We start from the raw sequence: 19,775 nt of genomic DNA on the forward strand, positions 1-19,775 counted from the left end.
AGACTCTAAAGTCCTACAAGCACTTGCATTTGTTTGTATCATAAATTTGATCATTAACTAGGGCATCCATTCACATTCCGGTCACATTGGCTAAATTTTTTAAACAGGATTAAAGGGTAGTTCTGATAATTCATTCGAGTAAAATTTGAAAATAAAAATTATTCTCACCCTCACGTGGGCCCTAACAGACACACAAGAGTGTGTGGAGCCAACCACAAACAACATTGGCCCCACACATCGTACTCTTGTGTGAGTCAGGTAGGGCCGACGTTAGTGCTAATAATACAGCTCAATTTGAAAAAAAGTAGACAAGACATCAACCACTATATCATAACCAATAGAAGATGATATTATTAATTCTATATTATCAATAATTAATATACCGTGTTAGTGGCGATGATGACTCAAGTAATTTTGCATAGTTCAATCTTTTGGGTGCATGTAAAAAACATCAAGTTAGGATCAAAATCCAATTCAAACACTTCACTAGCCCTGGTCAAGTGATACTACTTTTTAGTTCTTAAAAACCATATATAATTCACTAATGAGTCAATAGGTTATTAAATTCAATTGGCAGCCCTTCTTTGCTCTCTACCTAATGCATGGAAGTTTAAGATCTCTTGAACAAAACACATCAAAACTGCTATAACTTCATTAAGCAACCAATTTATTCTATCTGTATATTCATGAAAATCTAAGACCAGGTAGCTCTCCCCTATGCGACTTCGATTCCGTATTGTATGTTGTGTCGCTACATTGCTTATGAGCTTTACATAACAACTTTACATCCCTTATGTAATTGCTAGATTATTTCATTGTGATGCACTTCATCGTAAAACTATTGTTATGAGAGGTAATGCATTGCACTATGATACATGACACGGCACTTAATGCCCCCTCTGTGGAGGTGATTTAGATTCCTCGTGGAGGAACTCATTAGAGGATTTTTGCTGAGTCCGACTAACTGCACCGAAGGTATCATAGAATATGGTATGATGCAATTAAAATGATGATAATAATTGCATTGATAATGGCATACAATAATTGTGGATTATGCTAGCGTTTGAAAGCATAGTTAGTGCAAATAGCTTTATATACAATAAAGTGGAAATATGAGACAGAGAGAGAGAGAGAGAAATAGAGAGAATAAAAGCACTACACTAGGGCCCATCTCATGTCTCCTCCAGCTTAGACTCCAAAGATGTGAAATTCATCTTTCTTCACTGCACCATACCATATTCTTCCACCTCCATCCCCTTTTCATCTCTTGCCAAAAATACCCAATAATTCCTTCTGCAACAATCATGTCATGCCACACAGAGAAATACTCTGCCCAAGGATCCCAACCCGCCGGTGACCAGCATCAGCCACCGGAGCCCTTGAGCCGATACAAGTCGCAGAAGCAGAGAGACTGGAACTCCTTTGGGCACTACTTGAAGAACCAGAGACCCCCGGTTTCGCTCTCACAGTGCAACTCCAGCCATGTCCTTGAGTTCCTTCGCTATCTGGATCAGTTTGGGAAGACTAAAGTTCACTTGCATGGTTGTGTCTTCTTTGGACAACCTGACCCTCCTTCTCCATGTACTTGTCCTCTTAGGCAAGCTTGGGGAAGCCTCGACGCGCTGATTGGACGCCTTCGTGCTGCATATGAAGAGAACGGTGGCTTACCGGAGAAGAATCCGTTTGGAAATGGAGCTATTCGTGTTTATTTACGCGAAGTGAAGGAGTGTCAAGCTAAGGCGAGGGGGATTCCGTATAAGAAGAAAAAGAAGAAGAAGAAGAATCAACTCAAGGCGAATAATGATCATGTTGAAGTGGATTCCTCAAAGCAGCCCACTTAGCTCATTTGGCTTCTTCAGAGAAATGGTAATTTTGTTACACAAGAGACCTATATAGATGAATAGTACTTAACTCTCAAGAAACTATTTCTAGTGGTGGCTTAAAATTCAGCTTCATATATAGCATTATATATAAAAACAAATAACAAATAAAAGAATAAAGGATCAATGTCATGGGTTTGGAGAATTGAAGTAGTGATTAGCAGATCATCAGCATTAATATGGATCAATAAGCTGTTAGTTTAAGGGTTAGTTTTTCTTAGGACAAAATGATCAGACATTTAATATTTGTGGTGATCTAATATATAACCTTCATAGAAGAGAAACCCTAAGTTCATAACCACAAAAGGCAGGAAGCCCTAATTTGCATGATCACTTTTAAGATGTGAACAAAGACTTGAAGAACATTTGGAATATGAGAAACTTTATAACCTTGAACATTTTAATCTTATACGTACTTGGTCTCACAGACAATAGACACCATCATTATAGTGGATAATCATACATCTTCTTCTTCTTTTTTGGGTAAATTAATGGATAATCATTTATCTCTCTCTCTCATATCTTGCAAAACACTGTTTATGTGATTCCCTCATTAAAATTTTATTGCTTATGTACATATATTTTTACTTTTTACTTGATTTGGTTCTTTTGGGATTCTGCATGATTATGCCCCCCATGGATGAACATGCATGATATAATACATATATATTTTGCCTGTCCTTAATTTAATACACACACAGTGAAATTGAAATTAACATGCATAAACTTGTGGTGGAAATTAACACACACACACATATATATATATAAAGTCTTGCATATATATATGCCCTTGTATATACATATCTTATTTCGTCAGTAAAATACTAGGTACATCCTGATTTTAGAATCTTCTAAGCAGTTATTAGTTACACCATCTCTGATTCATATGTCAGTAACATTGATTTTATTTTTATATCTGTAAGTACCTGTGTTCCCCAAGGTTTATGCTCCAATAAGGGGGAAATTTGTGCTTAGAAACAGTCAATATGTATGAATTTCTGATGTGTTAGCATGAAGTTGATGACAGATACATTTATGGCATATGGTTCCCAGATAGGGAGGTTCAATGGGCTAATTCTACACAAATCAGCTTCTAAGGATTTTTTTTTTTTTTCCCCTTTCCCTTTCCTTGCTTTTCTTCACTTTTCTTTTTAGGCAAAGCCATCTCATTTGTATTTCCCTGATCAATATATTTTTGTTGTATCAAAATTCAAATAGATCGATAAAATACTCCAACAAAACCTTGAAAAGTCTAGAAAATACGCATGAGGACAATTAAAATTTGTGTCTGCAGGCTCCAAATGTGTCCTCTAGGGGTACACTTGTAATTTCTCAATACACGAGTTTGCCAGAATCCTCATATCTGTATTTGTATCTAAAGGGGAAGCCAAGCAGGCTCCAAGTGTGCCCCCTAGGGGTACACTTGTAATTTCTCAATACACGAGCCTGCCAAGATCCTCATATTTGTAGCTAAAGGGGAAGCCACATAGGTTCCAAGTGTGCCTTCTAGGGGAACACTTGTAATTTCTCAAAATATACGAGCATGCCAGGATCCTCATATCTATATTTGTAGCTAAAGGGGAAGCCAAGCAAATATTTATAACCATCTCCTAAGTCTGAAGTGTACTAGATGATAGTTATGACTAGCTAAAACCACAAATATACAACAATATACTTTTAAAAAGATATAACATTCTCTTCATTAATTTGAGAAAGTCCAAGAAGGATGAATTACAAGTTGGTGAATGATACTTTAATGTAGAAGGACCTAGTTACTAAAGGATTCACTTGTTGAACCATTGATTACCTGTTACACATGGATGTAAAGTGAAGAGCTGTAAACTACACTATGAAAGTAAGTAAAGGCAAACAGTGTAAATCTAGGATTACAAATTACACTGAGAAAGCTAAGTGCAGAGCTAAGGTACACGTATAGTAATGTAAAGCTAAATGTAGATGGCACATAGCCCGATAGATGTAAGAGAAGCTATGTGTGCAGTACTTTGTTCCCGTCATATGAATGTTCTATTTATAGTGTTTGAGATCCTTGGCTCCTCAGTTGGATGTGTGCCACATGAATGGTCAAGATGGCTTTGTGATAAAGGCTATTGCCGCACCTGAGGGGTGGTAGGTTGGAAATGGTTCTCCAATTGTTGTAGACACTTGAGAGTCATTTTATTTGGGTTACTTCACTTAGTGCCTCGTCTCTTGATGTGACAGAAGTAGGTGACTCCGTTCGTTCTGAATCTAGTACGTCTGTCTTTTAGTTATTGTTTATACAAATGTCCGACCAGAGAAACAAGATTATAACTTCTTATAGAAAGAATCTATTTTATTATGAGATATTGAGGGGTTAGGCATGGTCATGGGGACTGCTGATATGGCTAAGGCTGGGATCCGGTCATGCTTCTTTCACCTTTCTGCCTGAACTCCATTTGTCGTGTCACGCGTAGGTGGACAAAATACTCACTGTAGGTGTCAACAACTCGTGAAAGAACTAATCCAAATATTTTACTCTATATATCACATGAATCTAAGAATCCCTAGCTTCTTGGTCTAATCTTCTTTGCTTTGCCAAAGCACTGCTCAAACTAAATTAATTTTCCTCAATTTAACTGTCATTCGTGAAATTGACAATATGATTACCATATCCATCACCCCATACCGTCACATATTTATCCTTGTAAATTATGTCATTTGCAGCAGGAGCATATATCTGTAATTATAAGCTTCATACAGCACCATATAAGTTCAATTAAAAGCTTCATATACACCTTCCTGTAAATTTTCTTTTCATGCATTATACTTTGGGCCTGATAGGATATTTGCTTGAAATCAAAGATAGTTTCCTCTGGAGCTACCTCATAGACCTTATGTTTGATTCTGTTTATAATTTTTAATTAACCAAAAAAGCTCAAAACATCTAAAATAAAATATTTTTTCCAACCTAATTTTAGGGATAGCAGAAAAGGGATGGCATATGATATGAACACACCCAATATGGACACTATGCCTCACTTGGGGCTCGCTCAAACAGCACGTACACCTCCCTTTTGGGAGAAAAGAGCTCATACAACCTGAGCCAATGGCTCGATGTGATTAAGTTCATATCTTCTATTTTTCTTTTAGGATCGTGATCAGTTTTTATTCTACTAGCTACTGTTATAAGTTGTTCCACATTTACATTGCGTTTGAACTAAATTTCCTTCGTTTTCAAATCTAACTGTGTCAATTTCGTACTCCCAAGCATAGTTCAGGCTCATCTCTCATGAAATTTAGAGTGGTGAAGGCATGAAATAACTTTGTCATAACATAACACTCTTCTTGAATTGAATTAATCGTGACTTACACGGGGGCTGATGTTCGAGTCTCGCTAAAGTTCTCGTGATTTATCCAAAGGGCCTGCCTTTGGAGAGTTCAACGGTTATTAGATACATATTTCGTCATAACTATCAAATATGCTCGTGCTGCACCATGTTAAACAGCACACCATATTAATCGCAAATTTGAATGTTAGCTGAACCATGTTATTCGTCTAGCTAGCACAGTTTTTCTTTCCCTTTTCTCGTACTTTAATACATGCTTGCATTGTGCTCTTATCTTCTATTTGCTAGATTGAATCAATTTCATGCATTAAAATGTGAGTATTACATACTTGCTGCCCGCGTGGCACGCCTCACAAAGTAATGACCACCGAAACCCTAAGACATTCTTCTAGGTCTAACATTAAATCTCGAGGGCAAAACTCTGAAATACTCTCCAGCCAAATCAATATCTTGGTGCAGTAATTTTCCTATCTTCACCAATAATCTAAATCTATTCGGTTGTATACTTCATTTCATTCTTCCAACTCATGTTTCTAGGCCCCTCACATTGTGTGTGATTTTGTTAAAGAACTCGCCTAAAATCAATAGGCGGCGAACCTAGGAAGCACGGATACTCCTGCTCATGATTTTTTAGGAGTGCCGTGGCTCTGTGAGATACTATTTCGACACAAACACGCGAGGATACAACTAGAAGTGTCATTTAATTTAATTATTTTCTTTTCTTTGTTGGACTCGGCAAAGACAAGTCAGGGACCCTTTTCGGACATGTGGTTAGTTTTGTAATTGTATTTTAAGAAAAATAAAATTTTAATGTAATTTATGGGTTAAATAAAAATATAGTATAAAGTTTTGGAGAACTAAAACAATATCAATCCAACTCTAAGCTATAAATTTTTGCTGAAAAAATAAATTCTAAGTTGTAAATTGGTATCGCATTCACGTTAAATTTAGATAAAATAAGCAAAACTTGTTTTCTAAATATGCAATAATATATATATATATATATATATATATATATATATAGATAGATAGATATATTTTTGTAGTGTCCATGTCCCTTTTTTAAAAAAAAAGATTTGTTGTACCGCCATTTATTTATTGCATTGAACTCATATTATGTGTCCATACCGTATTCATGCTTTTTAGAATAAACCATGTCACATCTTTCCAGTAACATTTTTGTTTTGCTTTTGAAAGGTATCTTTTCGGTAACTTGACTATAAACGTTTGCACTGTTGATGCTAGTGTTGCTTCATGAAATTGTTCAAACAACACTTGTAATATGTGATACATCTAGTAGTTCCCCAAATGTGCTTCTAGGTAATCTCCTTGAAAAAAAATTCTGGTTTCAAATAGGAATACAATTAAAATTTTGACATTTCTGCTTTGCAGGATCATGCAAGACGAACACGTCATCGGAAGGGAAGGGTTAAAGGAGCAATTTCCTGCTTCATTATTTGACTCTCTTCTCACCATATAGTTTATGGGTTATAATCTAGTTCTACAACATTTTGTTTGCAGGAACCGTCTCTTTGTAAAAATTTTACTGCTTCCTACTCCTTTTAATGGAAAAACAGGAATACTATAAGTATAATTCTCTCTCTCTCTCTATATAGTGCTCCTTTTATTGGGCTTCAGAATACATCCAGATTAATCCAATAGAAATTAGAGGAAGTATAACATGCATTTTTTAGAATATATAAAACTGCACTGGATGAAACCCTAGAGATCAGTGATACCCAGGGGACACTTGCCCCTGGCCCACTATACATGTATAAATCTTTTTATATTTTGTATATATATATGAAATTTTTTATATAATGCCGCCTAAAATTATTAATTTTTTAAAGTATCACTTATTTTTTCTAGTTTGTTTCCTAATTTACTCTTTAAATACCTTTAAAAAAAAGTTCAATTTTCCTTGTTAAATTAAATTTTAATTTTTTATTTTTTTAGTTGTCATTTTTCTTACTTTTTTTCCCATCTACTCCTTTAAATAATTTTTTTTTCTTAATAATGTGCCCCTAAACTAAAATCCTAGCTCGACTATGCTAGAGACTGCAAGTAGTCCCTTCTACTATAAAAGTTCCATTAAAACGCATGCATGGAAAAGAAACCAATCTTAGGTGTTGCAAACTTGCAATACAAAATGGTGCAGCAAACAATATCCAACTGGCCTTTAATAATTCTGATTTTAACTAAAAAATATGTGAATGAAATTACTACTGAAACCTCATCATCAACCAAGAAAGACCAACACATCTGCTTAAAGGTTTAGTCACAAAGTCCTGAATGTAATTTTCCATCGTTCAGGTATTAAAATAAATAAATATTTAATTAATTATAAAAAATAAAAAATTGGATCAAGGCCACTGGCAGTCTCTAACATAGAAACAGTAGCTATGTCAACTTGATGTACTAACCAGAGATAGAGGAACCAGCCTATCCAATATATGTCCTTGCACCTAGGAAGCACGGACACTCCAAAATGAGCGAAGAATCCGTGTCCGACACAGACACCGATCGGACATGCCAAAAAACGTGTCTGAAATTTTTTTATTTTTTAAATTTTCGGACACGGCTCGAACAGCTAGACACGGCTCGGACACACTTTTCTGGATTTTTTTTTTTTTTTTTTTTTTTAATTTTTAATGCTGATATGTTAATTTTTTTTTTTTTTTTTTTTTTTTTAAATTTTAATGCTGATATGTTCTATTTTTTGTTTTGTACTACCCTAAAGATGCTGATATATATATATATATATATATACAAACCTAAAGATGCCACAATTCGCCGTGTCCGTGTCCTAAAGATGCTGATATATATATATACTAACATATCAGTGATATATATATATATATATATATATATATATATATATATTCCAACCTAAACATATCAGTGTTTTTTTAAAAAAATTATTAATGCTATATATATATATATATATATATATATATATATATATTATTCGCTGTGTCCGTGTCCTAATTTTTTTGAATTTGCCGTGTTCATGTCGTGTCGTATCCATGTCCCGTATTAGTGTCCGTGCTTCTTAGCCTTGCACCAATTAGAATGTGAAATCAAGAACCAGCAAAGTAAATTCTGCCTCAGAGACACAATTTTCATGATCCATTTCCAAAAAATTCAAATCAGAGAAGAGCTCCTAATAAAGATGGACGAATAAATAAATTGCGCGCAAAGAAATTAAGTTCTTCGATTAAGGAATGCTTGTTAAAAATAGAGGTCAGTACATCAAATCAACTGGCACATTGCCGATGCACTTAAACCCGTGAGGAAGTCAATGCACTCAAGGACAATAAAAATGCAAACACAAGATTGATAATTTAAGAGCATTTGCTGAATCTCATAATCTACTTACCATCGAAAAACCACTCAAGGACAATAAAAATGCAACCTTATAGACACTAAAGATCAGCTACAATAGCCCGTGACATAAAAATTTGAAATAAAATGACATCAGAAACATGTCTTAGATAAGCGAATGACACACCATATATATGAAAATCTTCCAAAACACAGCACCAACAGGTACATGGGAGAGAAGGTCAATGCAACTAAAGACCACAAATTTTCGCTTAAAGAACTCACTCCACTGAAGGAAAAAGGCAAAACATTAAAAAAAATAATAATAAATAAATAAACTTAAGTGATGGTAAAAGTAAGTTAGAGGGGGCATTATGAGCATATCAAAATCAGCGGGAAAGTAAAGGTGAGGACCAGATTCTACCTAGCAAAGCCACAAGGAAATAACACCGCAACTAGAAGTAAAATATCAGTGTCTTTCTTCCTGAACTGGAGATATTGATGATACTCGAGATAAAGAACTTATGCCAAATGGACAGCATGCATAAAACAGACGGTAGGATTCTGCATCCGTCTAGCAATGGGGAAACAAAAATAATAATGTAATTGCGTCCATACATTGAAATTAAATGCCATTGAACATGGACTTTCTGAACAACCTAACCTTGTATTCCAAGAAAAAGAAAACTAGAAACGGACCCGTCCAGATTATGAGGGCATCAACAGTGAAATCAAGTACTGTTGAGTTAACAAGTTGAGCAGCCCAGTTAATTAAAAACAATAAGTAAAAAGTGGTCAACATAACAAAAATATATATACTTCATCAGAACATTGACACCCCTATTTGCTGACCATGTGTTGATACTGCTAAGTACTTTTATAGTAACCAACCTGCCTCTTTTCAGATAATCAACTTCCCCTTTATAAACTTTCCGGGAATAAAAATATTCATATTCAGGGGCAAAATGTATCCCAAGTAGACATAATGTCGAAGTTCTGACTCTCTGCCACACCGTTAGCTATAAATGTCTGTAAAACAGAATGACGAAACAACTTTAATTATTAAGTCCCAGATTAATTATAAATATTATACACAAATCAATATGAAAAAAAAAAAAAAAAAAAAAAGAAACCAACCAACCACAGGAGCTGTATGTATTAGTTCTACAAAGTTCATACAATCACTTGAATTTTCAGCCTTGGATGCACATTCCAAACCAACCACATCCAAGTTATATAATCCACTAATACGTCTTTAAAAAGTTCTTAAAACACTTTGGATTTCAAAAACACACACACACACAGAGGGAGAGAGAGAGATAGTTTACTAAGGATGAGCCACTTACACTAAAAAAATATTATTTGATTTAATCAAACCATTGGGTCGATGAAAGATTTGTAGCCCCAAGTTTGAGCCTTTTCAAGTAATGCTATTTTTTCCTCGAGGCACTTGGCTATTTCCCACTAATTCATTCAATTCCTTTTAGGGATTACAAATTCGCACACATTGTCAAGTGAGACCACCATCTTATATAGAGATTTACCCCATCAAACCAATCAGAGAGAACGAGATTTTTCCTTGATATAATGAAATAGATTGACCACTTAAAGGATGAAATTGTACAGGCAGTAAAGCGAACCAGAGCTGTAACAGAAACAATAAGTTACATTTATTAATCATCTCTGCGAAGTAAACCTAATCCAAGGCCACAACTGATCAATGGTCAACGTACACAAGTCATTAAGGAGGTCACATATCCGATGACAGATAGTGGCCAAAGCAAACCCTAGATAAAGATGAATGAAAAAGTCCATGGGATAAACTTGCCCATCTTCAAAGCCCATTGTACCATGTGATGCATAATGCCACAGCAGGGACAGAGCTTTACAAAATGAATAATTGAACAATATAATTAGATAATCATTTAACAATCCCTTTCCCCATCAACATAGAAAAATATCACTGCACCTAGTTAATGAAGATTAACACCTTGTAAAATTTTCTAGTATTTTAATATTGCAGATAGAGAAAGAAGACTTGAGCCCAATAAGTCACATAACAAGTCTCAACTAAACTAAATGAAAATTTAACAACAGAAGGACCCAAACTCATTCCTACCATAGTTATTTGATACCAACAAGCTTATGCCTTATAATGCCACAAAAAATTATCTGTATCTATCTTTTTCTTGATAATATAATATGACCAATATTTGAGTTCAGATAATAAATTTGTTGGCATGATGCCACCTTACAATATATACATATATATATATATAAATCTCCTAAAGCACCTTTATATCATCCAAATGAGAGAACAGAATTTCATATTTATAGGTAATACGCTTACAGTAGATCAACAAAGGAAGATCTTTTACTAGCATTCATCATCTCTGCTTCCATCTATTAAATAGTAGACTTCACAGATGGACCTGACAGATCCAACTTATGCTTGAACAGGACGGCAGAGTTTCTTTTTATTTTGTTGTAGGACTGCAGACATATATTACTGCTCATGTCATCACTCCCATGGAAATTACCCAAATGGTCATCATCACTGTTGAAAATCTTTTCTTTGAAGTATTAAGTATTTACTAAAAACTCAAGAAGGGTAAGAAAGGCAGTTAAAAAAAAATGTAAAGCTAAACAGAAGATACAGTTACAAGAAAGGGGAATTAAACATTGAACAGAATTGGTCACACAAGAACAACTAATCTCTCAAAAAAGCCACCGAGCAAGGTCTTTAAAAATGACAAAAGACTACAAAAACTTGATATTTGGAGAATAAATTATGTGGATAAATGGATAAAAAATATTTCATTAGTCAAAAAGGATTTAGGGGTCAATGCTCTATTCTCAATGTATCATGCCCTGAAAAATAATTAATGTCGACTCCTATTGCATTCTGTTAGCTTCTAGAAGTATGTCAAGTTGGACAAAACACTGCCTTAAAATTTTGTAACAGGACAACCAACAGGAAAAGAAGATTTCTGGTATTCAAAATGTCATTGTAGAATGCAAAACTGAAATGATCATTGCTTCAAAGAAGCAAATGATCATCCAGAATACCCTATATATTTCCAGTCATCCACAACAAGAGCACTTAACTTTCCCCTTCACAATGTATCCGGAGACCTCGGACCAGCAAAAAGGAACGTTTCCATTCCTAATGTTTTTGTGGGGTGCCATTGCATGATAATATGAGACTGAATTGCAGTGTCCTCTTTGCGCCCTTCAAATAATATTATCTCAGCTGTGTGGACTCCCCCTCCTAAAAAAGGTTCATCTTAACTTCCATGGTACTTTCTTAAACCTTAGTCCAAGAGGGAACTGGGAGAATTTTTAAAGGATAAGTCGGGGTGTACAATTCTTCTTCAATCTCCAGCTGCAAGCACATTCACTAATAAAGTGAATGCTAAAGCCTCTTTAAGGGCCTCAATAAGCTATGGCTATAGGGATTCTGACTGTGTTTTATTGAACGAAATTGCACGGTTGTAATTAGGTGGCTGAAAGTGAGGTCCACGAGGTCTTTGACAGTTGGCCCTATATTCCATTAATGGAAGGGATTCCTGATCTGTGTCACATGGATATGGAGATTAGTAAGATTGCAAAGTTCACAAACAATCGAGCTCATGAGTTAGTCAAAGCTGAGAGTACAAATGCTGGAGTCAGTTAGGAGGGCCTTCTACACTCCTTGAGTGATAATTTTTTTGATAGATTGTAGTACATAGAATTTATACTTATGATTTTGTTATTTTCTGTACATCTCTTCTATGTTAGGGTGTTCTTATTTTAGTTTTTCTTTTTCCTTTCTATTTAAAGGATTTCTCATACTCCCCCTGTTGTATCTTTATCTTCTAAAAATATGCCTCTTTTTTTTATTAAATAATAATAACAACAACAATAATGATAACCTAGAAGATTAACGAATATTTCACCTGTCAGACATCCATTTCCATACCTACCAACCTTTTTCTATTACTGATTATCAAGTAGAGCAACCGTAGAACTTTAGCAATATCATTCATCATCAAAATAATACTCTGTCACCAACAATTAGCTACTGCATATGTTATGATCTTCAATGCACTAGTTATCGAGATACACAAAGCAGAATGCATTAACCTACATATAAATAGGAACCCATATCACCAGTCATGGTTCCAGCTCAAACAAATACAACATATTGGATGGTCTCAGCATCAACATTGAAAGTTAACCATTCAAATATTCATAATGATCCTAATGAAAGACACATTCCAATAAGGTGAAACCCACAACAAGATTCAAAACCAATTTTTTTTCCTCATCTCTAGGTGATGAAGGAATGACCAAGGTATGGATTTCATCTATGAATACCCTATATCCAAAACTACAACTCATGAATACCTATAGATATCCTATGGGATGGTAAAAAACAGTCTAATTCAAACACATTACAGGGATGGAATCAAGATTGTAACCAGTACAAGGAGTTTCTCACTGCAGCATGCAAAATCATCCACTGCTTTTCAGAAAAACAATAGTTTGGTCTTTCCATGGAATACCTCAAGTAACAAAAGAGCCATGCTTACTTTACGCACTTCCCATATATTTATGTTCAACAACTTAAACTCTTCATGCATGATTACAATGAGAAACCAAAAGCTAACAATGAATTTAAAATTTTCTCCCATAAAAGTTATCAGATACACACAATATCAATGGACCAATGAAACACAAGGTAAGAGTCAAAAAATTATGACTAGGTTGCATCTCGTGGACCATGAAGAGGCTTTCTATCTTTATTGTTAAATTTGAAGACTGTATGACACTCGTTGATATTATGAATGAATCTAGAATGCAAAGCAATAATTAGCTCTGGAGTCCAGCTTGACAAACCCTCTTAGCCAAAGGTTTAGAATTCCAAAAGTATGTAATATATAAAAATCTATGAATAAAAAACACAATGATCAACATAAAGAAGGTATCGAATTAGTCTCATATATTGATACAATAATAATATGGGGATCAATCTTCTAGCAAACAATTCAGAATACCTTTAGCGCACTAAATCTATGCAACATGCCCATCTAAAATCTATAAAATGAATCCGCAAAATTGTAGTAAATCGGGAAAAAGTGATCTCTCACCATTGGATCCTGACCTCTTTGCATGCTTCATCTTCTCAAGCTGGACCTGAGTGTCCATAAAAAGCTGCATCTTTTGAACCTCCAAATCTTTTGCAAACTCCATCCTCTGCTTCTCCAATTCAATCATCTGCCTCTGTTTTTCCCCCTCAACCCTCTCGTATATCTCTCCAAAACTCTCGATCGCCCTTGCCAGCCGCCTCATTCCCTCCGTATCCCTGTTCCTCCGTCCACTGCTCTCCTCGCTCGACCTCAAATCCTCCGACTCACCCTCATCCTCCGATTCCTCTTCCACCGCCGCTGCAGCGGCTGCCGCAGCAACAGCCGAATAATTCCTCCTAAAGTACGAATCATCCACCGCCGGCGCCGGACGCTTCTGTGGAAGTACCACCGCCGTGGTCGGCGGCTTCCGGTAGGGAAAAGGAACCACCACAGGTGGTGAAGGCGGTGTCTTTTTAGCCGCCGTAACGCTGGATCCGATCAACACATCAAGTCGGCCATAGAACTGCCAAGAGCTCGCTAGGGCTCCATTAGACTCAGAAACCCTAGCTTTCTCGACCTTGTATTTCTTCTTAAGAGTATCGATCCGGTTCTTGCACTGAACGTCCGTACGCCGAGTCTTCTTGGTGTGGCCGTGAAGGGCGTTGACGGCGTCCGCCACCTCCTGCCAGTCCTTCTGACGGAGGTTGCCGCGGTTGAGCTCCAGATAACGGCGGCCCCAAGCGTCGACGAGAGTAGACGTCGCTTCCTCGCTCCAACAATCCTCACGGAACGGTAACTGACGCGATGTTGCGGTTTGTGGAGCCGATGATTCCGTCAGATCAGCCATAGTCGAAACCTCGGTGGTGGTGGTGGTGGTGGTGGTGGTGGTGTATGGTGGGGTAGAGAGAGAAAGAGAGAGGTGGTGGTTGCGTCGGTGAATGGTTGTTGTCGATGTGGATGATGATGATGTTGATGAGCGGCAATGCGCCGGTAATGGATAGACGCGTGAGGTGCATGTGAAAAGGTGGGGTAAGTACGGTGAGAGGGTCGGTGAGTGGTCGCCGGGATCGAGAGCGCGTGAAGCGACGATTGCGCGAGGATGAGTGGGTGGGTCTCAGTTCGGCTCGGCTTGGACGGTTTGGTTAGGTTATGTTACGTCGCTGTTTCGGATTTTACTATTTTATTCTTTTTTGGACGGATTTGGAGTGTCGTCCGTTGAGGGGAGGGGAAGGGAAGAGAAGAGGGAAAGGGAAGGGAGGGGTTTCTTGACACTTTCAACCCTTTTTTTTTTTTTAAACGAAAACTCTTTTAATCTAATAATCTTTAATATACAGGCCCTAAAATAGGTGAAATCAACTGCAAATCACACATGATAATTTTTGTTTGTATACATGAATTTTGATACTTTTGTCTTGAAAAATAAAGACTAATTTAAACAAACCTCCCTTATAGTTTGTCATAATTACAAGGATTTCCCTTCCTGCTTCGAAAATTATTCGGACCTTTTCTAATTTTGAAAATATCCTACACTAATGTGTGACTGACCGTTAAAATGTCAAATTTACTGAAATGCCCTCAATTTTCTATAATGCAATTCTTATAAGCTATTTCGATTAAAATGCTCACTGAGTTGACGAGACATGGTTCACTCTTGCGAAGAGGATAGAGGCCTAAAAAGGAAGACTATTAGCTTAGCTGCTTTGGAAGAAAAATGGAAAGATTTTGCAATTTGACAGAAAGGGCCAAGGAGACAGCTACATAACCTGTTGTGATGCTTTGTATGTGACCAATGTGACAAAGAATCATATTTCCTTTTATAAGATCATTGAAATTCAGCCTAGAAATAATATAGTAGACATAACCCAAATCCCTCCAATATACAACAGTGTCATCTAAGAATGGAAATAATGAGTTTATGCTAAATTATTGAAGCTCTACTGTAATTTTTAGAGGAATTGTATTGGAGAGAAAAACAAAGATGATTAATCTCTATATACGTCCAATTAGAAGTGCTTACGGGAATTCTTCACCAATCTCTTACAACGATACTAAGAGAGGATTTATATATACGCTTCTCGCCGTCGTCATCGCCGTCTCACAGTATCAAGCTTCAGCTTCCAGCGAATGAGCAGACAGAGATTCTGACTCTTGCACAGCCAAGAAAAAGAGAACAAAAACATCATCTGTGGTGACCTGAAATCTTTCTGCCTTGTTTTTGAGAAGTCAAAATAGGTTGTTTTTCCTCTTGTGTCTTACAGCATCGTCGTCGCCATCTCACCTTCACAGATCCTCGCCGTCGCCGTCTCACAGCCTCGCCGTCACAGATGCTCGTGGTCACTATCTCACAGCCTCGCCATCGCCATCTCACAGCCTCGCTGTCTCAAACCTACCACCACAACCCGTCTCTGTCACAAATACCCACCACCACGACCCGTCGCCGTCACAGATACCCACCACCACAACCCGTCGTCGTCACAGATCCTCGCCGCCATCACCACTGACTAAACCAAATGAAGCTTTAGTAGATGAAGGCTTGATATATATATATATATATATATATATATATATATATATAATACCAACTATATATATATATATAATACCAACTATATATATATATATAATCTTTTAAATATAATATGTAATTATATAGACAAGGGTATTTTAGGAATTTTAATAAAATTGTAGTTGGCGTCATCATTTTCCGTCATTGATTGCCGTTGACTCTAGCAGAAGGGAGGTCTGTGTACGATATTTTCAAAATTAGGGAAGGTCCGAGTAATTTTCGAAACAGAAGGGGAAGTCCCTATAATTATGGCAAATCATAGAGAAGGTTTGTGTAAATTACCCAAAAATAAATTTTCATCAAATCCTTTAAATCCAAGTACAAGGTTGGAAGTTTTTTTCATTCACTTCATTCAATAAAGTGTTAAAAAAAAAAATAAAAAATAAAAAAAAGAAAAGAAAAGAAAAGAAGAAGAAGTAGATTTCACTTAATTACATGAAGTGAAGAAAAAATACTTCCCTCCTTTATTTTTAACATTTCAAGAAACACAAACTCACACGCTCATAAGGATGGTAGTGAACGGAGTTGAGGTGGTTTTAGCAAAACCCCACTCTGCTACAAAATTAGTTATACCAACTATATCCCTATTCCGAGACGAGTTTATAATTGGTATCATATCCCCGCTTCTACTCCGATAAACAAAGTACCGACTCTGCTCCATTGCAGGACGCGGCGGATTATGCCACTTTTATTATATAATTAAAAAATAAAAACAAACAAACAAACAAAAGAGTCCAATGTGTTCAAATTGAACTGATAAATAAACTAAACCAGCTTTTAAAATTCCAAATAATGAATATTAATTTTTTAACTGACACTTACAGTAAAGTAACAGTTGTCTTAAAAATATTAAATACATGCATTATTTATATATATAAATTTTAAAGGTACACATATAATCGAGGCAAGTCGAGGCGGATTCATCATTAAATACGTCTCTGCCCCAAACCCATTTCATATTTTCAATTGTTTTACTATAACCGTCCCAAATCAATTTAAGAGACTAGCAAATCCACCTCATTAAAGGCAAGACGAAGCAGAAACCAAGTAGAAATTGTAGTCCCTACACACTCACTCATATACACAATTTTTTTAGAACAATACTTGACTACTCACCTGTGAGTGGGAAGCTTATACTCACCACGTATGTGGCGTAATGTTAGACTGACAAGTATTTTTTAAAATAATAAAAAAATAAATAATTTGATAACTATTCGGGTTAAACCCAAATGAATCCGAATTAAATTATAATTCTTTCTCATCTTCCTTATGCATCCCTAATCTCATCCACCTCTCCCTCTCATCTAGCGAGCCAACCAACAGTGATAAAGTTATCGCAATAAGTTCTCTTTCTTTCATGATCTGTATATGAGAAGGAAGATTTGACGTTGTCTAAAATACAATGAGAGCTCAGTACTTTATTTCACATAAAAAAATAATTTGTCAATGAAAAATAGTTTCAAGTTTCATAGGAAACTGTTTACAACTGTTTCCGAAGAACTGACTAACATGGCAAGAACTACTTGGCACCACAAATAGTAAGAGTTCCAGAATATCGGCGGACAGTACTAACAAATCATACAAATTATTAACAATTATTCAAAATTCATGGTTAAGGAGCGGGACAAGAGCAAGAATTAATCCTGAAATTAGAGAAGCCTGAGAAAAAGGAAGAGAGAGAATTAGAATTTAATTCGGATTCATTTAGGTTTAATCCGAATAATTATCAAATTATTTATTTTTTTATTATTTTAAATGTAAGGACACTTGTCAGTTTAACATTGCGTTACATACATATGGTGAGTATAAACTTCCTACTTGTAATACCCCGATAATTTTAAAAGATTTATTAATTAGGATTAATTATTTTATTTTATTTTTCAATGATTTATTTTATTTTATTGAGTGCTAGATTAATTATCTTATTTTAATTAAGTTATATTTCGTGATTATGTATGATGATTGATTGTTTGTGTGGTTGATTATTGATTGAATTATTGGTGTGTTGATTTTGTTGGTATTATATGACTTAGTTGTAAATTCTTGTTTGTTTATGTGCTTCATGTAATTAGTTATTTTAATTTCTGTATTTAATTAATTATCTTATTTATTTAAATTAATTGGATTGGGCTTAAGGAAAGTTGGACCAAAAGATGTGGTCTTGGGCTTGTATGAAACCTTATTGGGTTAATTAATGAAGGTCCGTGGTTATTTAATTATTTAAATGATCACTTTTGTATCAATTATATTTATATTTATATATATATATATATATATATAATTATATATAAATATAATTAATTAATAATTGTTATGGAAAGATATATATATAGATATATATTTATTGATATTTATAAGTATATATGATTTAATTAACTAATGAGTTAATTATGGAAGGAATATATATTTATATATAATATATGTTTATAGATATAAATTATTTAAAGGTTATTTCTTTAATTCATAATACTAGTTGGAATAGGATTTATAAGTATATATGATTTAATTAACTAATGAGTTAATTATGGAAGGAATATATATTTATATATATATATGTTTATAGATATAAGTTATTTAAAGATTATTATTTTAATTCATAATACTAGTTGGAATAGGATTTGGAATTTAAGGTGTATAAAAATACACATAAGGCTTTAGGGTTAAAGGTTTTACACGTTAGAAAAATAAAACAGACAGAGAGAGAGGAAGAAGAAGGGCTGACAAGGAGGAGGTCGGATCTGAAAAGGAGGACGTCGGAATTGGAAGAGATAATTAAAGCTTAAAGCGTCGGTTTCGTTTCGAAACCTTCAGGCGAGTTCTTCTCTAACTTTCCTCTTAGAACTCATAAGGATTTCACCTTGAGTATCAAAATTTAAGATTAAATTTATTGATTAAATGATGGTTAGAACGGAATCTTAAAAATATGAATTATTATATTTTATTTTTGGAATTTTAGATTTTTATTATTTTATATATGTGTTGTATATTTTGTTTACATCAATCGATAGGCTGGATCTAGACCCAAGAGGGTTAATTAGTGTTTCTAGCATTTATGAGAATTTTCTGGAATTTTTAGATTAATTTTAGAATGTGTTTTATATTTTTTGGAATTATTCAAGAATTATTTTCTATCTTAATTTGGCAAAATTATATAGATAATTTATAATATATATATATATATATATATATATATATATATATATATACAACACTGGAGGCGGCGTTTGTAAGGTGGGCGCAACAATAGGGTAGTAATCTGGTGTAGGACGGTGCATGGTAAGAGGTTACACCACTAATCTGGGCCATTGGAATAGTTTAGATATAAGTGGAATGATTCGGTGCATTGCGGTGTACACAAAAGAGTGCACATGTGAATCTGGACCATGGATTAAGTTTGGTCAACAGAAGATTGATCTGGTGTGGGTGCATACATGTGAGCTCAAGTGAGCTAATCTGGTGTGGGTGCGTTTGTGTGAGCTCAAGTGAGCTAATTAAGTGTGGGCGCGCTCACAGTAGTGTTTGAGCTCAGCCAATTATTTTGCCTGTTTGTGACATAAAATTAAAACGG

General features: G+C 35.2%; 2 protein-coding genes across 3 annotated transcripts; one reads left to right on the forward strand and one right to left on the reverse strand.

Annotated features, from left to right (window-relative positions):
* The first annotated feature begins 1,148 nt into the window (after positions 1-1,148).
* LOC132309928 (protein LIGHT-DEPENDENT SHORT HYPOCOTYLS 10-like) lies at positions 1,149-6,815 on the forward strand. Its single transcript, XM_059808182.1, has 2 exons — positions 1,149-1,866; positions 6,599-6,815. Exon 1 carries the CDS (start codon positions 1,305-1,307, stop codon positions 1,839-1,841), a length of 537 nt encoding a protein of 178 aa, XP_059664165.1. The 5' UTR covers positions 1,149-1,304; the 3' UTR covers positions 1,842-1,866; positions 6,599-6,815.
* A 1,057-nt stretch (positions 6,816-7,872) lies between these two features.
* Positions 7,873-15,087, reverse strand: LOC132309914 (trihelix transcription factor ENAP2-like). Of its 2 annotated transcripts, none has more exons than XM_059808175.1 (2): positions 13,677-15,087; positions 7,873-9,559 (listed from the first exon to the last, which is right to left on the reverse strand). In XM_059808175.1, exons 1-2 carry the CDS (start codon positions 14,486-14,488, stop codon positions 9,550-9,552), a joined length of 822 nt encoding a protein of 273 aa, XP_059664158.1. In that variant the 5' UTR covers positions 14,489-15,087; the 3' UTR covers positions 7,873-9,549. The 2 variants fall into 2 exon arrangements, with proteins under 2 accessions (XP_059664158.1, XP_059664154.1); XM_059808171.1 differs by having other exon boundaries at positions 13,663-15,078.
* Between the last annotated feature and the right edge of the window lie 4,688 nt (positions 15,088-19,775).

Source organism: Cornus florida, unplaced genomic scaffold (genome assembly GCF_030987335.1).
Source record: "Cornus florida cultivar Cherokee Brave unplaced genomic scaffold, ASM3098733v1 CherokeeBrave_3.0.0_Hap2_Chr01, whole genome shotgun sequence".
NCBI classification, from domain to species: Eukaryota; Viridiplantae; Streptophyta; class Magnoliopsida; order Cornales; family Cornaceae; genus Cornus; species Cornus florida.